The following is a 24,984-nucleotide window of genomic DNA, read 5'->3' as shown; positions in this document are numbered from 1 at the left end:
TCATGAGTTTAATTTAAGAGCTGATATCTAGACCTTTTTCATGGTTTTCTTGATGATAACCAAAATCATTATCAAGATAACCAGGAAAATGTCTAGGAAAATAAACAACATCATTTGTGGATATAAAACCATCATGTGGAGGTGCACACAGCCCGATGGATTTGATCCCCTTCACCAGGAACCTCATCTAGATGACTGTGGGTTCTGGCGTTATGTAACCAAAATAAATAGATTTAGCTGTATTGTAATTACAATACATGGATAAAAAGTATGCAGAAATAAATAAATGATTTATAAGAAGTCTGAATTGATGCTTTGTCAAGTCTGTCGACAAGACAGTCAATCAAAAAATGCTTTAAATGGTTGTTTTTTGACAGAGTTAGGATCAATAAGGACTGACTGCTGCTTCTACATAAGTGAAAATAATTAAGCTTTGCCTGCCTGCTGATTGCAGCTTGTTATAAGCATTATTTTGCACTTGACACTGAAACAGAAACCTGTTTCTGTTTAAATCTGCACACATTGTAATGTTTCTTTAACCAATGACTGCCGATTTCTTTTATTCTTATTGAAGTGCTGCTCATGGGTTTCTTTGTCTCTTCCTGCTGTTTCAGTTGTCAGTCTGGTTGAAACACTGTTCTGTGCTTTGTTCTCCGTGTTCAAAACCGCTCATATTAAATAATATATGTTTGTATTGAAGACTTTCTACAACCCAAAAGCATCAAAGACATGAAGTCGTCCTCTCAGCGATCTAACTGTCCCCAAACAAACTTTTGTTGGAGGAGATTCCAAACTTTTAAACAGCATTGTAAGTGAACCTTTTATTCTATTATCTGTCTTCAGTATCTGGGGAACACTTGGTTGAGATTATTGCTGCTAAAGGAAGAGTTATTAAATCTTATTTTTTCCACCAGCACTATGAATGTTTAATGGCTGTGTTAAATAAAGACTTGAAATGTTATAATTGTTTGTGTGGTATTAGATTAAGCACAGTGTGTTTGTCTATACCTGGGACTTAAATGCAGATCAGATCACATTCTAAGACAAATTAATGCAGAAAACTCCATTACTTTAAAGGGTTCACACACATTTTCTTGCCACTGTGAATAATGATCAGTGGTGGAAGAAGTATTCAGATCCTTTACTTAGTAAAAGTACTAATACCTGTAATATAAGGTCACATAAAATGGAAATACTCAAGTAAAGTATCCCAAAATTGTACTTAAGTGCAGTACTTGAGTACATGTACTTAGTTACACTCCACCACTGATATTGCTGGTGGCCTGACTGTTACTTGGTACCTTCTTGCTGCTCTCCTGGTCACAGTTGGCACACTGCACCGACTCCTCAGCGTCCGCATTGTTGTCGACCAGGAACTTCAGCAGTCGGTCCTCTGGTGGCAGTGAGCTGCTTCCTTTCACTATGGAGGGGTAACTGTGGTACAGACAGACATTCAGACAGTCTGAGAACACTTATTGGACATTAATCACCAAATTAGTTATACTATAAGTTTCTGGGCTACGCTGCATAAATCTTTCAAAAATCTTGAACCAACTGACCAAATTTCCCTCCAGTGATCAATATAGATTCTTCAGTTGTTGAACTTTTTATATAAATATATAAATAATAAGGAAGCTCCTTTGCAAAAACATATAATAATAATAGTTTATGACATCTTATTATATATCTAAAAAAAATCACCAATTTGACTGATATTCCCTTCACTGCACAAAAAAATGTTAAATCATCAGATATCAGATTTGGCAAAATAACTCTTCAAACTGATCTAATTTGTATTTTTTCTACATTATATTTTATATTTCATTATTTTATATTACATTTAGTGTTCTAATCTTTTATCTATGGATTTATCATATATACCACAGATCTCAGATTTAAGAAATATATAAGTCTCTCTATATAGTACATCTATCTATTCAACATTTCCACAATGTTCCTGAGTAATCTACAACACTGATCCTTGATGGGATCCTTCCCATGCAAAGTTTGTGTCTGTGTGTATAATTATTATTTAAGTTTTTATAAACCATATATAATAACAACACACACACACACCCACACACCCACACACACACACACACACACACACATATAATTATATTTATAAATGCTTTATAAACAAGTTAAATAAATAGAGGACACATTTGAAAAAAGGAGAAAACACGAGAATAAAAGTAAAAGTGCAGCAACAGTGCAGCACAAGATATAAATTAATAGTCCAATTTTTTATTTATTGACGGATTTAAACGCCTGTATGAATGCTTTTTAGAGTGGAAACTCCAGAATTATTTTTCTTTTTTTTTTGCAAAACTGCAGAAAACCAGACGGGGGCAGCAGTGACGTCAAAGACTCCACTACCATAGAAGAAGAAAATGCGGAAGCAGCTAAGACCAACACGGTGAGCTCTCTCATGTGTCTAACGTGTTTCAGGCCCTAGCTGAGGCTGGGCAGTCTTCTTCTAGAAAGGTCTACAAAGATTCACCTCTGACGGAAGGCGGGAGCGCAGGTGAAGAGTTGTTTTTCCGCCGAGGTAAACACCCAACGTAGAAAATGTCTGTTATTTCTGAGGAAAATGTTCGCGGGGAGAACCTGTTTAAGGACCTCAGCGCTGACAGGGACGACTGCGAGCCCACCGAGATAGAGAGCATGTGTATGAACTGTCACCAGAACGGTATGACTCGTTTACTCCTCACCAAGATACCTTTCTTCAAAGAAGTCATCGTCAGCTCCTTCAGCTGCCCTCACTGCTGCTGGGCCAACACGGAGATCCAGTCTGCGGGCCGGATCCAGGAGCAGGGCGTCTGCTACACACTCACAGTCAAAACTAAACAGGACTTGAACCGGGAGGTCGTCAAGGCAGACAGTGCGACCACCAGGATCCCTGAGCTGGACTTTGAAATCCCTCCATTCACCCAGAAAGGGGCGCTGTCGACCATCGAGGGCCTCCTGGACCGGGCGGCCGCAGGGCTGGAGCAGGACCAGCCGGTCCGGCGGGCCGCTGCCCCTGAGGTGTGTTGAGAAACGCATTAAGGAAACCTTTAAAATAAAATGATCTGACTCCAACGGTACATCCTCTCACCCATTTCTCTGCGTAGATCGTTTGATGGGGAATGATGAGCAGGAGACGTCCAAGTTCTCAGTTTAACATAATTTTATTACAATACTTCAAGAAATGTGCAATTACAGAGTCTCTAGGTTCAAACTCCACTTCCCTGATTTACATGATTAAGGTGGATCAGTTCATGAAGTCTGGACCCCCCTTCTGTCCCTTGAACCCTCTTTTATATCCTAACAGAGGTTTTACTAAGAATGTAGGTAAATTGATCTCTTCCTGAAGGTGCCTCCCCCTTGAACCGTTGATTTGTCAGTTTTAATCAATATTGTGGACACGCCATGTCACCAAGAAGACGGTTATCTTTCTGCTTCAGCTCACCATGTCCGTGACCTAAATTGTTAAGAAAACTTCCAAAACACAAACTCCTGCCTTGGTATGACTTGCAGAGATGATAGTGAGGACACAGATTTTGCAATGTTCACATAAGATATAAAACATAAAATATTTATTTTTGTGATTATAGAATCTTACTCAGTTTAAGCAGATGGAAAAAATGTATCTAGAGTAATCATAGTTTTAAAACAATATTTGTACATGATCATTGTAACATGTTATTTCTAACAGGTGGCCGACAAGATCGACGAGTTCATCCGGAAGCTGAAGAAGTTAAAAGACGTGGAGGATGAATTCACGCTGGTGATTGAGGATCCGTCTGGCAACAGTTTTGTGGAAAATCCAGCGGCCCCCCTGAAGGACGAAGCCCTCACCGTTTCCTGGTTCAAACGCTCGGTGCAGCAGGACATCCAGCTGGGGCTGAGGGCCGACGAGGACGAAGAGGAGGAGCCGGTTGGTAATGACATTGACACCATGAGGGACGAGGTGTTGGCGTTCAACACCAACTGCCCTGAGTGCAATGCGCCGGCCTCCACCAACATGAAGCTGGTCCAGATCCCGCACTTCAAGGAGGTCATCATCATGGCAACGACCTGCGACAGCTGCGGCCACCGGACCAACGAGGTGAAGTCGGGCGGAGCCACCGAGGAAATGGGCACCAAGATCACCCTGCGCATCACCGACGTGTCGGACATGACTCGGGACGTCCTCAAGTCCGAGACCTGCGGCATCCTCATTCCAGAGCTGGAGTTCGAGCTGGGGATGGCGGCCGTCGGGGGGAAGTTCACCACCCTGGAGGGGCTCCTGAAAGACATCAAAGACCTCACGGTGTCCAGAAACCCCTTCGTGTGCGGGGACAGCAGCACCTCAGACCGGTTGGAGAAGCTGCATGCGTTCGGGGAGAAGCTAGACAAGATCATCGACGGAGAGATGGTTGTCAACTTCGTCCTGGACGACCCCGCAGGGAACAGCTACCTGCAGAACGTGTACGCTCCGGATCCGGATCCTGAGATGACTACTGAGAAGTACGTCCGCTCGTTCCAGCAGAACGAAGACCTCGGTCTGAACGACATGAAGACCGAGGGATACCAGGAGGAGAAATGAACTGAAAGGACTAAATGAGCTGATGATGTCGCATCGAAAAACACACCCGGTGTTTTCTTAAACCGCTCCATATTTTCATCCATTTTCACACATTAAGTTAAACTTTGATTGAATGGTTGTTTCCATCAGTATATTGATAAGGGAGAGGAATTCTAAGTTGTCTAAAAGTGAGTAAGTGAACACTAGTGGCATGTTTGTAAAAACACATGTATGCTGCTGCTGTTAATAAAGATAAATCTATATCTAATTTTGTTTGTGTTCTATACTTATAGCAGGAGTTAATAGAAATTTACATTAGTTTACATATGTTCTTTGTACTTGTAGCAAGTGTATGTTTGATATTGAGTCACTAATAATGATAAAATATATATATATATATATATATATATATAATATAATAACACAATCAGATAAGTGAATACAATACATATTAACAAAAATAGTTGCACATACATAAGAAGTAATACTGCACTTGGGAAAGTAAGCAAAATAGTTTACTGGTTACTGTTTTACTGTAACTGAGTTACGTGACAGTTTCTACACAATCAGCTTAATGTACTCAGGGCTCCAACTAATGATTGCATCCTTTATTAACTAGTGATTTTTTTATTTTTTTTTTGCCGAAAACTGCCCAGTATCTTGCGATTGAAATTAGTTTTTTATCCAAACATCAATCTAAAATCCAGATATATTCAATATACTCACATACATTTTACAGAAAAGTTCCAAATCTTCACATTTGAGAAGTTAGTGTTTACTAAGAAAAGATAAGATAGAACTTTATTAATGTATAGTTAGAATAAATAAATAGATAAAAAGAAAATATTTTATATTATGAGGTGAAAAAAGGGATATATATATATATAATCTACATACACATCTGCACCTACCTACACATTAATATATCTTTCTGCACACATTAATATATATATACATATATTATAGAAGAATATTGCACAGTTTACAGCCCTGAAATGTGTTTTCCCCCAATCTCATTGCATTCTTGTGACATACCAGAAGATGGTGCTCTTATCTCTCATTGAAAATATATATTTTTTTCTCAGATAACAACACTCATTGTGACAAATTCAAATTTTTTACAAACCTGTGAGCATGACATCATCTCAATAAATTGTTCCCTAAATTGATAGTTTAGCTCTGCCATTTGAATTGGCAGATGTTGAAAGACGAAATGTTTCTAATTCATCTGCATAATTAGTTTGAGACGCATCCAGAATTTTTTATTGTACAATGAACAGACTTGTGGATTCAGATTAAACTCTGGGTGCTTTTTCACACAGTTACATGGCAGTTTCTACACAATCAGCTTGGTATAATTATATATCAGGGATCCAACGAGTGATTGCATCCTTTATTAGCTAGTGAATTAATCATACTTTGACAAAAACTATTGAAAAATGCCCAGTATCATTTCCCTAAGGGATATTCAATTCACTCACATAAATTTTAATAGAAAAGCTGCAAATCTTCACATTTGAGATGTTAGTGTTTACTAAGAAGATATAACTTTAATTATTGTGCCAGGCTGCACAAAAATACAATAAAATGCAATAAAATATGAATAACACAATCAGATAAGTGAATAAAAAATATAGGCATTAACAAAAATAGTTGCACATAAAAAGTTATACTGCAACAATGGACTTGGGAAAGTAAACAAAATTGTTTACTGGTTACTTTTTTACTGTAACTGAGTTACATGACAGTTTCTACACAATCAGCTTAGTGTAATTATATACTCCAACTAACTTATTTATTTATTTATTTTTGGCAAAAACTAGTGAAAATGGCTCAGTATGATTTCCCTGAATGGAAAGTGGCATCTTGAAATGTCTTCTTTTATCCAGACATTGATCAGTTTTAACAGAAAAGCTGCAAATCTTCACATTTGAGAAGTTAGTGTTTACTAAGAAAAGATAACCTAATAACTTTAATAATCCTGGAATAAATTAGTGTGCCAGGCTGCACAAAAATACAATAAAATACAGTAAAATAAGAATTAAGATAAGTGAATAAAAAGTGGAATTAGCAAAAAGATATTAGTATTAACAAAATTAATTGCACATAAGTATGTTGCAGTGTTGCACTTGGGGAAGTCAACAAAATTGTTTACTGGTTACTATTTTACTGAAATCATCAATTTAATTAGGTATATGACAGTTTCTACACAATTAGCTTCATATAATTATATATCAGGGCTCCAAATAATGGTTGCATCCTTTATTAATTAATTAATTAACACTTTTTTTGCCAAAAACTATTGAAAACTGCCCAGTATCATTTCCCTGAACAAAAAGTGGCATCTTGAAATTTCTTTTTTATCCAAACATCAATCCAAAATCCAGAGATAGTCAATTTACTCACATACATTTAACAGAAAAGCTGCAAATCTTCCCTTTTGAGAAGTTGGTGAAGAAAAGATAAGATAGAATTTTAATAATCTTGGAATAAATTCTTGTGCCAGGTTGCACAAAATACAATATAATACAGTAAAATCAGTGAATAAAGTCATAAGTGAATAAAATATATATTATTAACAAAAATAATTGCAAATAAATGTGTTGCAATATTGCACTTAAGGAAGTGAACAAAATTGTTACTGGTTACTTTTTTACTGAAATCATTAATTTAATTACTTACATGACAGTTTCTATACAAACATCTTAGTATAATTATGTATCAGGGCTCCAACTAAAGATTGCATCTTTTATTAACTAGTGAGTTAATTTCGCCAAAAACTGTTCAGTATAATTGTGAGTGCAAAGTGGCATCTTGAAATTTGATTTTTATCCAAACATTAATCCAAGATCCAGATATAGTCAATTTACTCGCATAAGCTGCAAATCTTCACTTTGAGAAGTTAATGTTTACTAAGAAAGATGAGATAATACAGTTATTAATCCTGGGATAAATTATTGTGCCATGTTGCTCCAATAAAATACAGAAAATATGAATAAAACAATCAGAGAAGTGAATAAAAAATGTATTAGTAGTAGCAAGTAGCATCTTGAAATGTCTTTTTCATCCAAACATTAATCCAAAAACCAGAGATATTCAGTGATACAGAGATATTTTAACAGAAAAGCTGCAAATCTTCACATTTGATAAGTGTTTACTAAGAAAAGATAAGATAGACAACTACATTGGTAATAAATTATATTGTCACTGCCTTGGACAAAAAACAACATTGTGCTGCTTTATTCGTAGATCTATCAAAATCATTTGATAGCACCAAAAGCACCATGAACTAATGCTAAATAGATTAAGTGATATTGGAGTAGGGCTCCCAGCTTTAAAATGGTTCAAAAACTACCTAACAGAGCGCACACAATGTGTTTTTATGACGGTCTCAAATCAGACTTCTTAGAAATATCCAAGGGTGTCCCCAAAGGTTCAATTTTGGCCCCAATTTTATTATCTTTATTCATAAATAACATAGGGGACATACAAACTGTCAAACTCTACCTTTATGCGGATGACACTGTGGTATACTCAATTGCCCCCTCCCTGAGTTAAGCCATCAAGGAACTTCAGGTTGCATTAAGTAACATCAGAGCTCACTAAGTGGCCTCAAGCTAGCTCTAAATGCAAAGAAAAGCAAATTCATGACCTTTACTAAGACACAGTCCCAAAGCAAAAAAAAAATGTAAATCTCTACACTCAAAGTGGAGGTGAAATTGAAAAAGTGTCATCATTTAAGTATCTGGGTTTTGGCTTGATGAGAATTTGTCTTATAAAACCCATATAGAGAACCTTGTAAAAAAAAAAAAAAGCTGAAACCACAGTTAGGATTTTATTATAAATAAGGCTTGCTTCACTATGTTAGCCAGGAAAAAACTTGTACAGGCTACCTTCTTAAGTGTACTGGATAATGGGGATGTTCTCTATATGCATGCTACATCTTGTACTCTCCATCTATTAGATACTGTATACCACAGTGCTCTACGTTTCATCACTAATTCTGGTCCTCATACTCACCACTGTGTGCTATACAGCTTAGTCAACTGGCCCTCACTAAAACTACGCAGAAAACTCCATTTGCACATCTTCATCTACAAAGCCATACTGGGTCTCCTCCTGCCTTACTTATGTAACCTCCTGACACAGAACAACAGTGCTCGGCTTCGTTCCTCTAAATGGATTACCTACCATGTTCCCAGAGTTCCCACTGAGTGGGGCTACTTTTCCCCATGGTCTTGGAATAATTTGCAAACTGTGTTACATTTTACAAACCTAGTATCCCTGGGAAAATTTAAAGCAATTCAAACGGCCCATGTTACTGAAAAGTGCAACTGTTTTACCTGAGTTGGATTCAGTACCTTTCTGTATGTATAATGTATTGCCTATTTCTCTTTTTTGCTGTTTTTACTATATGTTCCCATGTTTTGTCACTGTCATTTTAATCTGTAACTGGCAACGAATCTTGGCCAGGTCTCCCTCGAAAAAGAGATTGCAATCTCTAGGGACTTCCTGGTAAAATAAAGGTAAAATAAATAAAATAGAACTTAATAAATATACAAACAATAATACAATAAAATACAGTAAAATAAGAATCAGATAAGTTAATAAAAAGTATGAATAGCAAAAATATACTAGTATAAACAAAAATAATTGCACATAAGAAGTAATGTTGCAATGTTGCACTCGGTGAAGTGAACAAAATTGTTTACTGGTTACTGTTTTACTGAAATTATTTTAATTTAAAATAGCTGCCAACTCATCCTCTTTTCATGAAACAAAAGCTGAACTGTCCCTGAGTTTCCTGTTAACCTAAAGAGTTAAAGAATCACCACAGTGACCATTTATTCTGCGGTATTAAAGGAGTCCACTGGCAGCTGCAGCGGCCAGTTCCTGTCACATTAACTCCATTTGCTCAGGCCTGTTTCTGTTTGATTTATCCCTAATACTGTTGGCCTCATTTCTGATTCAGTTGCAGTGGCGCTAATGTCCCTCGCCGCTGTCTGCTGTGCATGTTTTATCTAGTTTTCATAGCAACGGGGATCTATTGTGTTCTACTAATAGCAGAGTAGTGAATTCCTAGATTACATGGTTCTTGAGTGAGCAGCTGTTAGCAGACTGCTGATGGAAATAGTAGCTGCCAAGCTGCAGCCCGAGCCCAGACAGCGGAGCACGGTGGCTCTGTGCCCACGAGGTTATTTCCATAGAAAACCAATGATTGCCTGTTTTTTTTTTCTCTGGTACCTTGAGCTATGAATAAAAGCACTGCTGTTGGTATTACTCCGGCTTATATAGCTGACGACGACACAGGTTCATATCAAACAGCTATAAGGCAGATTAATGTAGAAGCTGCCTCAGGTTCAGCCACAGTTTGCCTAGGTCATTTTATATTATATTTAATTTACAACTATTTTCTACATTAGCTGTAGTGCCAGCAGTGGAATGTAGCTAAGTTCAGTTACTCAAATACTGTACTTAAGTAAAATTTTGAGATATTTGTGAGTATTTCTTTATAATCTTACTTCTACTCCACTACATTTTGAGGCAATTATTGTACTTTTTACTCCACTACATCCAGCTTTAGTTACTTTTCAAGACGAGATTTAACATGAAAAACATGTTAAATTTAAAGTGATTAGAGTTTTATTTCAATTAAACCTCATAACAGTATATAAAGTAGTTAAAATGAGCCCTTGAGAAAATTGCTGCTTACATGAATGCATCAAAACGAATAACTAATAAAATGTTTGGAAAATATAAAACAATCTGACTGGGTTCATTCTGCGTGTATAATTTTGAGGTACTTTACTTGAGTATTTCCATTTTTTGTAACTTTATACTTCTATTCCACTACATTTTTTTAGGTAAATATTATACTTTTTACTCCACTATATTTAGCTGCCAGCTTTAGTTCATTTTCAGGTCGAGATTTAACATAAAAACATTAAAGTGATTAGATTTTATGTATTTATTGAAGCACATACCAGTATATTAATTAGTTAAATTGAGCTCTACCTTTTGAAATTGTAAATCCTGCTTATATAAATGCATCAATAACAATATATAAAACAATCAGAGTGGGTTCATTCTGCATAACGAGTACTTTTCCTTTTGATACTTTAAGTACATTTTGAAGCTGATACTTTTGTACTTCCACTTTAGTAAGTTTTGAATGCAGGACTTTTACTGTAGTGGAGTTATTTCACAGTGTGGTTTTAGTATTTTACTTCAGTAAAGGATCTGAATACTTCTTCCACCACTGGCTGTAGTATGATGTTGATGTCAAAAGAATCTGAGTGGTTATGAATTAAACAGCCTCAGACAAAACATTATTGTATGAGGTGAGTTTAGTTGTAAATAACAGCACTGCCCATCAGAGATGATATAAAGCAGTTCTTTATATCACTTATAATAATCGTTGCACTTTATGAGAACTGCTGTGTAGTATTTAGGGGTGTAAATCACAAGTTTTCCTATATTATCTGGATTCTTGGGACAATAATATGATACTGGCTGATACCACAAAGTCTGCCATGTTATGATTTTGATTAGATCAAATTCAAGTGCCTGCAATTAATATAAAACAATATCATATGTCTGTTTAACACATCAGTCTACTCACAAAAAAAAAGATAAATATGAGGTGGGATTTTCAAAATAAAAGCATATCTTAAAAGGGATATGTATCAATTTATTACTTTGCATCGATTATCTTGGATCACTGATCACTGAATAATACTGTTTAGTATAATTTTCTGCCATGTTCAGGTTATATCTCTAACTGCCTGTTGATTACCTCTTTAAAAGTGTGTTTTTTTCTTGTTGTACATGTTAAAGTTTGTGCCCACACTGCAAACAAATTCCCGTCTGGGATCAAAAAAATCAATAAAACTGTATCTCAGGGACATGACATGAGCATGAGTCAACATCACTGTTAGATTTCCTGCATCAACACACAAGAGGAGTCACTAAATCTGGGTCAAGCTGGATCTGATGCAGAAGAAAAAGACTCCTGGTGTGATCATGTTGTATATGTATACGTCCCTGTGTGCTCTGAGGGGTGAAAGTTAATACTGCAGACCTGGAGGTGACTGGTAACCTTGAGTCAGTCCTTAATAGGGGATGAAATAGATTGGTATCATGTGAGTGCTTTTGATTGCCCTAAGCTGCTGGCACCAGAGCCAAATACCAGAATGCTTTGTTTGCTGTGTGACTGGTCTTAGAGGAACTTGCTGGCCCCGTTGAGCGCCGGGGTCCAAGGACTAAATCAGACACTGGGATGACCCTGCAGCTGCTCCAGCCACTCAGGCCTGCCCTGCCCAGACCAGGCCAGCAGCGGGTCACCGAGCAGCGGCCGAGAACCAAAACAGAGAGACTCAAGGCTCTCTGCAGCCAATGGGATTCTCCTCAAATCTCCTGCACGAAACCAGACCAATCTACTAATGAGCTTATGTGGAACAAATACCTTTCTGCAACGCTGCCCAAAACTGGGGCCTGTGGGAAAAATTGGGCTTTTCGCACAAAACATTTGACCCTCCGGGGGATTCAAAGGAGCTAAATTATATTTTACACTGATTTAAACAGCTTAATCATGTTTGAAATCACCTGCTCATCACTCACGACTGCCATATTTTCAGCTTGTTTGTGGATTTATGGCTTCATACAACATACCATGAATGTGATTCCCAGGCTTAGATACTCTTAATAAACAGCAAACCTCTTTTTAAAGGATTTTTCCCACTAACTGCAAGCATTTACTGGAAAATTAGGAAGCTGTTTAGTGGTGGAAGAAGTATTCAGATCACTTACTTCAGTAAAAGTACTAATACTTATACCAAATACCAAATAATACTAACTACACTGTGAAATTACTCCACTACAAGTAAACATCCTGCATTCAAAACTTGACAAAAAGATCAGAAAATGTACTTAAAGTATCAAAAGGAAACATACTTGTTATACAGAATGACCCCACTCAGATTGTTTTATATATTCTAAATATATTATTAGATTATTTGTATTTATGCATTTATGTGAACAAAATTTTAATTTCCTCAAGATGTTGCTCATTTTAACTACTCAATATACTGTTATGAGGTTTAACCTAATCATTTTAAATTGATCATGGTTTTCACATCAAAAGTAACTAAAGCTGTCGGCTAAATGCAGTGGAGTAAAAAGTACAATATTTACTTTTATGGAGTTAAAGTTAAGTTGGTAAAAATTATTAGACTATTGTTTCTGCAGTTTCTTGTTCACTTTAATACCTGGTACAACTAAAGGTACATTTGTTTGGACAAATATAATGATAACAACAAAAATAGCTCATAGGAGTTTAATTTAAGAGCTGATATCTTGGTAATTACCAAAATCATTAACAAAAAAACCATAGAAAATGTCTAGATATCAGCTCTTAAATTAAACTCTTATGAGCTATTTATGTGGTTTATTATATTTGTCTAAACAAATGTACCTTTAGTTGCACCAGGCATTATAATGAACAAGAAATTTAAGAAAACAAGGGTGGTTTAATATTATTTTCCATGGCTGTATTTAGGTTTTCCATCCATGTCCAGTCTCCCAATCAACCTCACAGTGCTGTTTCTTACCCACAGAGGGGGCAGCTGAGACGGCTGTCATTGGTCCGGCCTCGCAGGCAGCGAGCACAGAAGATGTGGTAGCAGTCCAACAGACACGGGGACTGGTACTGCTCGTGGCACAGGTGACACACCAGGGGGTGGACGTTAGCACAGTCCACACTGCACAGATTATCCAGGTGGGTGAAGATTCCTCCTGCCATCTGAAAAAAAACAGTATGTGAAGAATGTGAAACTGTGAAGGAATCACTTGATTGACAAGTTTTTAATCACATCACTAAACAAAAGAGCTTTAACATGTGTTATGATCTAAATATACCAGATATTATAACAGAGGCTGAGAAATTTGTCTTTGATCAAGAGAGAGAGAGAGCTATTAATTGGAATAAACAAGCTTTTTGTCTTTGTCTCTTACCTTGTCAGATGTTTAAGAGTGCCCGGGGCTTCAGCGACAACAACAAAGCAAAGACAGCAAATAAATACCATCAAAGACAGTGCCGGCGCCAAAATTAAGTCCAGCCAACAAATCCTACTGTAAATGCAGGAGGCTGGTCAACAGAAGGCACAGAGAGCCACTGTCTTACCTTTCAGTGCTGCTATCAGCTACCCCCAGCAGGAATGACAGCAATGCAGAAACTCTTCAATAGTCGGCCGACGGGGTCCCTCCGCCAGGCAGCTGACACCACACAGCTCCTGCCAGCCCCCCGAGGGTTGCCAAAGTGCAAAAGGGACATTTAATATTGCTGTGCCATAGAGATTAAAAATACAGTTGTCCTATTTCTAATGTCACACTGTTGTTACATCTTGGAGGCCAAGGCAGGTTGACTGAGGAGGGAAAGGGTTGATGTTAGAGCATTGTAGATCATTTAATCTGCTGCAACAATGAGAGAGGAATGCTTTTTAACTTTTCACATAAAACATTACATTTTGTTTGTGTTTTTTAAGTGCTACATATACAGTCACAGAAAAAAATATTAGACCACCCTTGTTTTCTCTAATTTCTTGTTCATTTTAATGCCTGGTACAACCAATGGTACGTGGAAAACCATGGAAAATGTCTAGATATCAGCAAATGTACCTTTAGTTGTACCAGGAATTAAAATGAACAGAAACTGAAGAAAACAAGGGTGGTCTAATACTTTTTTCCATGACTGTATGAAGTAGAGCTGAACAATTTGGACAAAATATCTAGTTTTGAATTTCATTTTAACCGATATTGAAACGGCAATATGACACAATATTGAGGGGAATGATCATATCAGCATCAATATTCTCATTTTGTTTTCAGTGAATCATAATAAAAGGATCATAGTGTGCTTTTTCCCCCTACTTTTTTGTGTGGGTCTGGCTTGGACACTGAGCAGTGTTTATTTATTTGTTTGTTTTACTCTGTGTTTTATCTCTGTGCACCACAATACTCAATTCAAAATGGTATTTTTACTCATATTTGCCTTAAAATGTTGTGCCACCTACGATGTTGCTATCACACAAGTGCATATATTGTAATTTGGATAAAATTTAGATTTTCTGCCGTTTGTTATTGTTATGTTGCATAAAAGCAATATCACTTTCTATTCGATAGAAAAATATCACTAATCCAATTCCAAGAGTCCAGAGCAAAATTATGAAAACATTCAATATAGAGAAGCTGTAGCAAAGATGTCCATACAATTCCCAATTAATTTCCTTGGAAGTTTACTAAAAGGAACCATATAATCTTGCATTATTTTTTGTATGTTGGGTGTTAATTATAGGGGGGAAAATAGATTCATCTTTGAAAGATATGCCCAGCCGAGAAAGAAAATCTTTATTTATTTATTTTTATTATGGGAAACTTTATAATCAATTAATGTTGACTATAATGTATATTTGCAGAAAAACTTGTGCAAATATTTTAATTTCTCATTTTCAGCTAACTTCCTGTAGGTCAAATTAAAAAATAATTGAAATTACTTAATTGAAGGTGTTGAATACCATCTCTTTTTAATAAACATGTTGGAAAGTATAAGTAAATTAGGGATGTAAATTAAAAAGTGAAAAAAAAGTCCACTTGCTTTACTTTTTCCATACTTTTCAAACACATTTCATGGCTCAGTATATTACATACTTATATTATAAAATACTTTCATAACACATCTAACAATTATTGCGAAAACAGCAGCTAAACTACCTTAATTTTCGGGGAACTTACTTCTGGTTAATTGACAAATTCAGTTGAAAGATAACGTCTGAGCGCTACACCGTTGGTGTAATTTAAGCCGCTGCAACATGTAATATATATATTTTTGTTTTTTTAATTGAAAGACGTGGCTTTTAGGTTACTTTCATTAATCGATCCCAGATAAATAGATGCGATCGATCGTGCGGCCGGGTATTATAGCGCCTGCGCAGACTTCGCTCCTTCCTTTTTGCTGAAAGCGTCAGCCATGGCCCCGATTGTGAGTAGTAAAACGATCAAATAAACTGCATAAAGAGGCTGTATTTTAACTTGTCTTTTGGCTTCACATAACTGTATGTTATCAGTGTACATTAATACAGCGGACACGGATGGTTTTGCCTCCTTTTTATCGCTTTGTTTACTGTTTCTGCCCATACCACGTTGGGCTAGCTTTGATGCTAACGCTAGTTAGCATTGAAACATGGATTGTAATGTCTCGGTAGCTCAGCATTTGGGCGTTTTTCTTTAACATGTGCCATTTTCAGCTTTCGAAACACGATTGTCTGTAACTTATGTATGTTATGTGACATTTTTGGATAATCTACAAGTTACTTTGAATGGTTGATTATGAGAGTTTTATGTGTGAATTTCTGCTAGAAAAAGCAGGTGGTCAGAAAGAGTGGTGGGAAGAGGAAGAAGCAGATCCTGAAGTTCACTCTGGACTGCACTCACCCTGTGGAGGATGGCATCATGGATGCTGCCAACTTTGTGAGTAGACTGGTTGAGACACGATGAGACAATTTTGTGTGTTAACCAGCAGCTGTCAGACGGTGTCAAACACTGCTGTCACATCAGAGGGATCAATCCTGAGTCACTGGATCTGATGGTCGCAGTCAGAATAAAGAATGGACACTTTTATCCTGTCTATTTTTATATGGAAACTAACAAGATGTCAGCCACAGTGTGTCACCTGTCAGAAACCCTTGGAACCATTTGTTATAGAATAGTTTTTGTTATGTTCAGGATTATTTTTTAATAACTCTTGCTATGTCCTCTGCACTTTACAGGAGCAGTTCCTGCAGGAGCGCATCAAGGTGAACGGCAAAGCTGGAAGTCTTGGTGGTGGCGTGGTGTCCATCGAAAGGAGCAAGAGTAAAATCGCAGTGAACTCTGAAGTTCCCTTCTCAAAGAGGTATGAAAAAAACACAGTGCAGCACCATATCCGGTGACTGAAATGTGTTTTTTCACATCAGTCATGTTCAGATCTAATGCTGTTTCTGCTCAGCACAGTGGCGCAAACGTGCTTTGTGACAAAAAAATAATTTTATTTAATGTTTGAACAAATAATTAGTATCCACTGTGAGTAGCTATCTACAGTCATAGAAAAAAAGTATTAGACTATTTGTCTTCATTTTAATGCCATTTTAAAGATACATTTGTTTGGACAAATGTAATGATAACACAAAAAAAATAGCTGATAGGAGTTTAATATCAGAGTTGATATCTAGACATTTCCATGGTTTTCTTGATGATAATCAAAATAATTTCCAAGAAAACCATGGAAATTGTCGATATCAGCTCTTGAATTAAACTCTTATGAGCTAGTTTTGTTATCATTATATTTGTCCAAACAAATGTACCTTTAGTTGTACCAGGCATTAAAATAAACAAGAAATTAAAGAAAACAAGGGTGGTGACTATATATGTGAAAGAGAGGGGAATTAATATTAAAAAAAATGGATTTTATTTAAATGTCTTGAGTCCAACCCACAATTATATAACAGATTAAGAAATAGAGTAAACTAAGTAGGTACCTAACAAATACAGCTCTATTTATTATAAGCTATACTATCCTATTATATTGACTCTCAACCTGAAATGTGTCCTGCATGTACACGCCCTCACAGACTTTAACTGAGGCTGTAAATTGTTTATGGTTTACCACTTAATGGAAGTTGTGGTCAGCTGATTTTCTATCCACATGAACCACTCTGTGGGATGTTAAGAAGCGAGCATCAAATGTATTTTTAAACAAACAACAGCAGTATATCACAATTTCAGGACGTACTTTTTGGTAGCCTTTGCCATAAATGTGACTAAGATGGTATAACTCAATCTGTTCTGTTCCTCATTTCTGAACAGTGCTGTTTAACTTCCAGCATCTATGTGATAAATGTGGTTCAGACTGAAGCTCTGTAGGTGTTTAAACAATTCAGTCTCTTTTTGACGTTTTGAATGTGGTCTACAATATGAATGCACCCAGGAAAACAACTCTGACCCATGCAACATATTCATTTATACTAAAACAGAGTTTATCTATTTCCAGAGATGTCTGTAAGATTAATAAGTTGGTAGAAAGTTTTATATCTCTTTATATCTTTTTACTTTGAGCCTTTAGGAAAGAGATTTAGAGTAATTTCAACCAAATCACACAACAATTTACACACTTAAACTTAAGTGTTTTGTAACCACACAGATGATTTGGGTTTGATTTGTTTGCAATTGAGGTGCAATTTTGTTTGGTTTGAAGGAACAATAAAAGAGGGGAAAAACAGGCCATTTCCGCAGACATTTTGACTTTTCTCGTTAGGAAAATTGCAGGTGTTTTTAACAATGTCGGCTATGGTTACATGCATAAAATAAACTTTTTCCCTTTACACAGATAATAAAAATGAGGATACCGCTAATATTCTTGTCTACATGCATCTGTGCATACTCCAATTAACTTAACATGTTCATCATTAATCAAAATACGGATGATGTAAAACCGCTTTAGCTGCTTGTGCCATCTTCAACCTTGCAAATACAGCCTCCCTCTTTTGTTCCTTCAAACACATTGAAAATGTTGGTGTTGCAATATGTTGCATATCCAAAAACCTGTTAATATTCAAGTCTTTGATAATGCGTTTTCATCTGACCAGAAATGTTTGCTTTTCTTTTGGGCGTGCAACTCTACTCAGCCTTAAAAACTAGTTGTGTTGCTGTTGAGCCGCCACAAACAAAATTTATTTCAAATATACATAAATATATCCGTATCTACCACTAGATAAGTGGGAAAATTGGACTAAAATAAACTTTTGACTTTGTTTGCACACTGCTTAAAGTGCCTAAAAATAATTCCAATTTAAAGTAAATGGAGTGCTGGATAAAATAAAAAAATATACAAAGAAGTCAAAAGGTGACTAAAATCACCATGTTGAAATTGTACATATAATTATATACATTAACATTAAAAGGACAGTTAACCACAAAATCAAAAATTCAAATTATTTTCTTTAGTTCTGTTTATTAATCTAGGCTGTTTTGTTGTGAGTTGCTGGAGATAACCAAGATATTTCTGCTGTCTATAATTGGACTTAATCACACTTGTGGTGCCTTAAAGTGCCAAAAAAATAAATTTGAAAAACTCAACAGCAATGTTTTTATCCAGAAATGATGATCCAGTTCTTCAGGATAATCCACAGACCCTGTTGAGAACAGTTCCATGTTGGATCTATACTACAAAGATAATAGTTCCTATGTGAAATGTCCCTTTATTTTGCATGAACTTTATTTTTTAATACATGAGGACTTCTGTCTGAGGTAGGAACACCACCACCAGAGGGTGACTCTCTGCCACTCTCATTCTTTAAATGGAGCACTTTGTAAAAGAAGGAAAAAGTCACTTGGAGATGGTGCTTTTAGTAAATGCTATAATTATTCATGTCCTCCACATATGATCCATCTATCTTATCCTAATATGCATTCACATATACATTGAATGCAGATAGCACTGGCTTTATATGTGTATACTTCAATATTAAAATTAATTTGGACATTGCTTTTATTATTAGAAATGACCTGTATGTCTTATTAATGCATGTAATGATACATAAAATTCAAGCACTTGCTTTGCCCTATTTTAAAAATGTTTTATTGCATTATAGCAAAATGCAAAAGTTTCATTACATCCTCATATTTGTCACTGTCACAGGTTGTTTTTGACATTTAGTCCACACTAATTTGTTTGTCTCAGCACATTTAAAGACTGCAGACGTGATTTAGGAATGCTATAAATTATCCATACTTTTGGCTGACATCTTAATGATTTTACTCATTCCTCCTCACCTCTTGCAGATACTTGAAGTATCTCACCAAGAAGTATCTGAAAAAGAACAACCTCAGGGACTGGCTGCGGGTCGTGGCCAACACCAAGGAGAGCTACGAGCTGCGCTACTTCCAGATCAACCAGGACGAAGAGGAGGAAGAGGATGAAGATTAAACTTCATACCACTTTCAATAAAATGTCAGAAAGAGACAAGAAAATCAGTATTGTCCTTTTTATTTCATTTATGTGCTTTAGTTGTCTCTTGGCATCATATACAGCATCGTTATGTTTACCAGGGATTGTCTGTTTATTTTTTGAGTATTCTCTAGATGCACATTTAAAACAAATTCTAATATACTAGCCATTTCTAGAATATTTTAGTTTAATAGTCTCTACTTTACTCCTTGTTTTTTGGAGCCTTTACCTGACTTTTATTTATAGTAATTTAAAAATGTATCATGTGCTTTTATTTACAGATATGAGCCAGCAGGGCTAATTGAATAATACAGAATATAAAAGTAGATAAATTCATTATCTTAAGAGGAGGGAAAAGTGCAACAAAACAATTAAGTTGGTTATTAATAAAAAGGCTACAATTGAATAAAAATAGGAACCATTTGGAGTAAAACCACACTGCAGTGTGTGCATTCAGAACCGTGCTGCACATGGTTTTGTATAGTTTGCTGCATTAAGTGAAGTTGGAGCTCATGTGCTCTGTGCTGAGCTCTGTGGGGCATCCTGTGATACAGCTGTGGTAGCCTTGACAACAGTGAGACCACTGGCAGCCAGGACTCCTCTCACAGCAGGCAGTCATCAGGCTACACTTGTGTATTTTTATTTATTTTATTTTTGGTGTGGAAAAAGTGAAAATTTGCACAATCAAAAAGCAGATTTGGGTTTTTTGGCATTAATTAGAAGTTGAAATTAGTGCAAATAAAATATATATTAATATAAGCATGCTCCCTTGAGAAGAAATCCTGTTTTTGCCCCCTACAGCCTGGCTCCGTATTTAGAGTAAAGGTTGAGAGTGAACAGTGAAGCTGCAGAAGTTTCTGTCTCAATCCTCCGGACTTCCAAAAGGAAATGGGCAGGCGACAGGCGCAGGAGTGCATCCGCCTATTAGCGGCACATGGCTTTGCCGCACGAGTGTGTTTTTTTTGCACACTACTAGTTAAAGTGTTAACTAAGAGAGCATGACTAACTAGTTGTGGGTGAAATTATGGGATGCATCGTCATGGCAACAGACCAGACGTCACAATCTGGGCATGTGTGTTCCATTTTTGTCTTTCTTATTTTTCAGACTGGAAGACCTGGATAGAGATCAGTGGAAAATAATATAATTTTTTTATTATTTTTATTTTATACTCCTGAAGAGAGAGCCCCCAGCGTTTTTAAAAAAAATAATTTTTATTTTTTTTTAAACTGAGCGACGAATACATTTCTTTTTGGGTGAAGAAAGAGACTGGGCTGCGGCGTCTGGAGGGTTAACTTTCAGTATTCTCAGCCTAAAAGGGGGTTTGGGGGGCTATGAGATAAAGATGCCGGGGTCGCTGAGTAATGAAGACGAGGGACAAGACGACATGGATTTTGAAGACGATATGCCAGGTGAGGGGAAGGGGGGAGGCGGGGTGTCCTTCAGATTATTTTTGCGCCGCTACGCCTTGAATGCGGGGAAAAGGGCTTGTCCTGCGTTCCTGAGACCAGAGAGAGGAGGAGGAGGGGTGGGGTGCAATAAGCAGAGTCATGCTATTATTTTTTGCACGACCTAGTGTCTTAAAGGTGGGAACGGGTTTTTTGGACGGCTGTCCTCACATCCAGCCTGATTTGGGGGCATGATGCAAACCCTGCTGCATGGTTTCTGTAGGCTGTTTTTTTTTCCTTTCTCAGGCTGCATGCGTGTACAAGTGAATGGCTTTTTACCTGAACAGTTTGCCTCAGAAAGCTGTTTAAAACCATGACAATTGACTCGATGCTGTGTCGGTGTATGATGTGATGTCTTTCAATTACTGTGTGCATATGCTTTTAAGTAGAAACGGGCTACCAGTGACAACATCCGTGTTGGTTTTGTTCTAGAGGATGCTGTTTCCACTTGTGATCAGGAGGCTGCTCCAACTTTAAATGTTTTTCCAGCACTGCATGGCCGCAGAGGTGTGAAAGCCACGTGTAGGCTACAGTAAACACTGCTTATCCACTGTGCCTTTGCCTTGGTCCTGTGCACTGTTGTTGACCACGGTTTAGGTCACCAAACATCCCCTTCAGCTCTGGGTCGTGCACTAACTTGAAATTAACTGTAACCCACATTCTTGACACGCAGCTCATTCCAGCCAAATTTGTGCAATATTTCTTGTGGCTGTAAAATTAATCTGTCAGCCACTCTGCTCTGGCAATGAACCAGTTGTTGGAGAGCCTACATGACATTTTCTCTCATTAGAAATGTTAAAATCTAATCAAGGCACAGGGGATGCTGAGATTCTCTAATTAATGACCTGTCTGCAGGGCACCTCTTGCCAAATTGTGGTCATTTCGTTTGTCTTTTTGGCTGTTGAGGTTTGTCTCAGTGTTGGTGGCGGGTGTCCATGCATCCAATGGTTTTGTGTCCTAAACATTGTGCTGGTAAAACAGATAAAACTCTTATTAGTTTGGGAAATCCCACTCATAGTGCTAAGCTGACTAAATTGATGCTTTCTTAATAGTTTAAGATTTTCAGGCATCTGGTGATTTGCTATAAATGAACACTGGGATTAGCTAGAGCTGCTGTGACTTTGACATGTACCTAAACTGCTAACTCGGATAGCTGTCATGTGCAGCCAGGAGCCGGCTTTATCAAAAATCCACATCTCCTAACTCCTCAGTTGCTGAGAATCTGTTTCCTGATGCAGGCTGAGGTGATGAAGTGCATTCTGCAGGGCACAATAACCAGGCATCTTTATGTCGCTGTGTCAGTAGGTTCATATTTTTTCTTTTCTTGCATCTCGCTCGAAACATCAGATGATTTGATGTTGAGGTGTCAGGACTCAGAAGATGCTGCTTGGCTCTCTTCTTTCCCTTCACGTCACTGTTTTGGAAAAGTTCAATCTATAAAACAAAAGATTGAGCAAGTTGAGAGTGTAAAAAAGCCAATGCATTGTCGTCTCCAGCCATCTAATTGCTGCTGAGTGATAATTTGACACACAAAACTACATCACAATTGAGTTTCTGGTCTAAATGGAGGAACTTTTTGGTTGTAACAAGTAACATGCCTCTCCTGAAAAGGTTCAGGGAACATTAAGGGACAAAATTATGAAAATTTGTAACAAATATGGTTGCCATTTTGCGCTTCTTGCTATATTTCATGCTTATATAAAGGTTTTGAGCCTCTAATGCTGTAGTCTCACACAAAAGAGGATACATTAATGGCAGTATATCATCGGTAAATCTATTGCTAAAACATATGATTTGCCTGGGGCTGCAAAGGCTATTTGATCAGTTGGGAACTGTTAAATTAAGCACCAGCTGTTTTCATAATCGATTGATAGGTTTGAGTGAGTATTTTTAAGAAAGGAAAGTCAAAATTCTCCCATTCCAGCTTCTCAAATGTTAATATTTGCCGCTTTCTTTACTCCTTCCATGACAGTAAAGCGGATTATCTTTGAGTTGTGGACAAAACAAGACATTTAAAGACGACATTTTGTGCTTTTTTGGAACCACTAATCCACATTTTCCACCTTTTTTTTCTGTCATTTACTAGACCAACAAGCTAATTGAATTATTGAGAAAGTGATTCGTAAAAAAAAAAAAAATGGAAATAATCCATAATGAGTTGCAGTGCTAGTAGTAACTGCCATTTTGTCCTATAAATACACCCTGTTTTTGACAAGCCAGGTTTACAGTAATGCCAACAGGCTTGCATTGGATGCTGTGCAGTATGGAGAGAAAAAGAGACAGACAGAGTGAGAGAAGGGGAGAGACAGAGAGGAGTGTCGAGCAGTTGAAGCATCATCTAGGACTGCCAGCCGTAGCCTGAGGGAGAACACAAGCAGTGATGCGTGTCCCCAATAACCCTGTAGTTGGTTAAACATGTATGAGAGAGGAAAAGGTGCAATTGATTATGGCAGGTGAGTGAAGATATGTGAGCAGTAATCCAGTTTGAAACATCAAAACATTGAACGTGTCAGTGGTAATTGATTCATGTCCGCCTTGATATCATTTTGTATTTTACGTTGTTGGCTATACACATATGAAAGGGATGAAAGATTTTTGTTGCTAAATTTAATATTTCTGCTGTTCTGACAGTGTGATTGGCTTTCAGTGGTATGTGTCTTCTGTCTCCGTCACATCATTGACCGTGATAAAGTGCTGCGAATCCATTGTTAACCTGCTGATACAGGAAGTGGCGTTCAGACAGTTTACGACCTGCATCAATGGGCATCAAACTGACAGACAAGGTCATGAATCCAGGTCAGAATTTTCCCCGCATTAAGATGCTTCCATGCAATTAAAACGCAACAAATGTAGAAGCAGGTCCAGGGGGGACTCCGGGCCCCCAAAAGCTCTCCTATCACAGCCTTTATTTGTTGTGGCACATAAAGTGTCCTAATTCCCTTTGTTTCACTCCGGGTGCTCACACTGTCACAGATTGTTCCATTGTGTTTTCTGTTTTAATTGTTTTGTTCTTCCCTAAAATTGAAAGATTATCATGGGCTTTTGTGTGCCTACAAATCTTATCCCCAATTGGAAAGGGGTCTATTTTTGGATCTCTCACTGTGAAAGTTGACACCATTTTTTCCTGCTGCGCGTGCACGAAGCCTGTGCACAAAAGATGCTTTTTTTTTGTATTTGCAGATGAGCGTTGCAGCATTCCAGTCTGTTTTATAACAGCTTTTATGTTGCACACATTACACTCTTGTGCATATATCATCTGTGATAGATATATTTTTAATGGTGCTATTTGGTCTTTATCCTTCCATCACATTGATGATTACATTTTCTAATAATAGTCTATGGATGTCTTTGTCTTGAGGCTGAAGCTATAAGTACTTGATCAATGAGGAGAGGAAAAGCTATGGCTCTATTTTTTCTCCTTTGTGGCAAGCAATGCAGGGCAACATTAAGTGGGCATTTCCACACAGGGGCCAACAGAGAAAGGGCTAATGTGCTTTCCAGTAAACTGTAGCTTCCTCACTTGGGAGTTGCTCATGAATCTCCCTTCTAATGGGTCAGTCCAGTGGCCAAGCCCTTGCAGGAAGGTCAGAACTGTGTCTGTGCCATCCGTCCGCACTTTACAGAAGGCTCTTATGCCAAGTGGAGCTTTGGTCCTCTTTCTAACACAGTCTGGTGCCAGACCTCACTGTGCCACATGACTGAGCGACCTCCCCCCCCTTTCAAACACCTGGCACAGCCTGGTCCACTCACCAAGCAGAAAGATTATCGTTCCCCTGATGGCGCTCCCTTTGGGGAATTCACAGGCCATTTACTGGGCAGGTTTCAGATTACAGGCAACGCAGGTGTTAAACACAGACATCTTTCTTTTTTTCTTCTTCAATCAGCTGTATTGCTGTCACATCTTCTGTCTATAAATTAGGTGCATTGATGAGAGGATGTTTGCATGTGT

At 37.4% G+C, this 24,984-nt stretch overlaps 4 protein-coding genes across 5 annotated transcripts in view; 3 read left to right on the top strand and 1 right to left on the bottom strand.

The window, feature by feature from the left end:
* rnf207a (ring finger protein 207a) overlaps nucleotides 1-13,358 on the bottom strand; it is a 38,211-nt gene extending 24,853 nt beyond the window's left edge. Inside the window, 2 exon segments of the mRNA XM_059329868.1 lie at nucleotides 1,302-1,434; nucleotides 13,162-13,358. Coding sequence (XP_059185851.1) covers nucleotides 1,302-1,434; nucleotides 13,162-13,352 — 324 coding nt within the window. The 5' untranslated portion in view covers nucleotides 13,353-13,358.
* On the top strand, nucleotides 2,387-4,820 carry zpr1 (ZPR1 zinc finger). Its single transcript, XM_059329867.1, has 2 exons — nucleotides 2,387-3,030; nucleotides 3,701-4,820. The coding sequence occupies exons 1-2, from the start codon at nucleotides 2,572-2,574 to the stop codon at nucleotides 4,571-4,573; spliced, it is 1,332 nt and encodes a 443-aa protein (XP_059185850.1). The 5' UTR covers nucleotides 2,387-2,571; the 3' UTR covers nucleotides 4,574-4,820.
* A 2,181-nt stretch (nucleotides 13,359-15,539) lies between the features above and the next one.
* Nucleotides 15,540-19,612, top strand: rpl22 (ribosomal protein L22). Its single transcript, XM_059330171.1, has 4 exons — nucleotides 15,540-15,587; nucleotides 15,965-16,075; nucleotides 16,375-16,499; nucleotides 19,424-19,612. The coding sequence occupies exons 1-4, from the start codon at nucleotides 15,576-15,578 to the stop codon at nucleotides 19,566-19,568; spliced, it is 393 nt and encodes a 130-aa protein (XP_059186154.1). The 5' UTR covers nucleotides 15,540-15,575; the 3' UTR covers nucleotides 19,569-19,612.
* An 840-nt stretch (nucleotides 19,613-20,452) lies between these two features.
* The window catches only part of chd5 (chromodomain helicase DNA binding protein 5), a 77,299-nt gene continuing 72,767 nt past the window's right edge, over nucleotides 20,453-24,984 (top strand). For both annotated transcript variants that reach the window (XM_059328534.1, XM_059328533.1), the window contains exon 1: nucleotides 20,453-20,999. In XM_059328534.1, coding sequence (XP_059184517.1) covers nucleotides 20,933-20,999 — 67 coding nt within the window. In that variant the 5' untranslated portion in view covers nucleotides 20,453-20,932. The remainder of the gene's footprint in view (nucleotides 21,000-24,984) is intronic.

The sequence above is a fragment of the Centropristis striata genome, chromosome 3, assembly GCF_030273125.1.
Source record: "Centropristis striata isolate RG_2023a ecotype Rhode Island chromosome 3, C.striata_1.0, whole genome shotgun sequence".
NCBI classification, from domain to species: domain Eukaryota; kingdom Metazoa; phylum Chordata; class Actinopteri; order Perciformes; family Serranidae; genus Centropristis; species Centropristis striata.
This window is presented reverse-complemented; position numbering and strand designations above follow the sequence as displayed.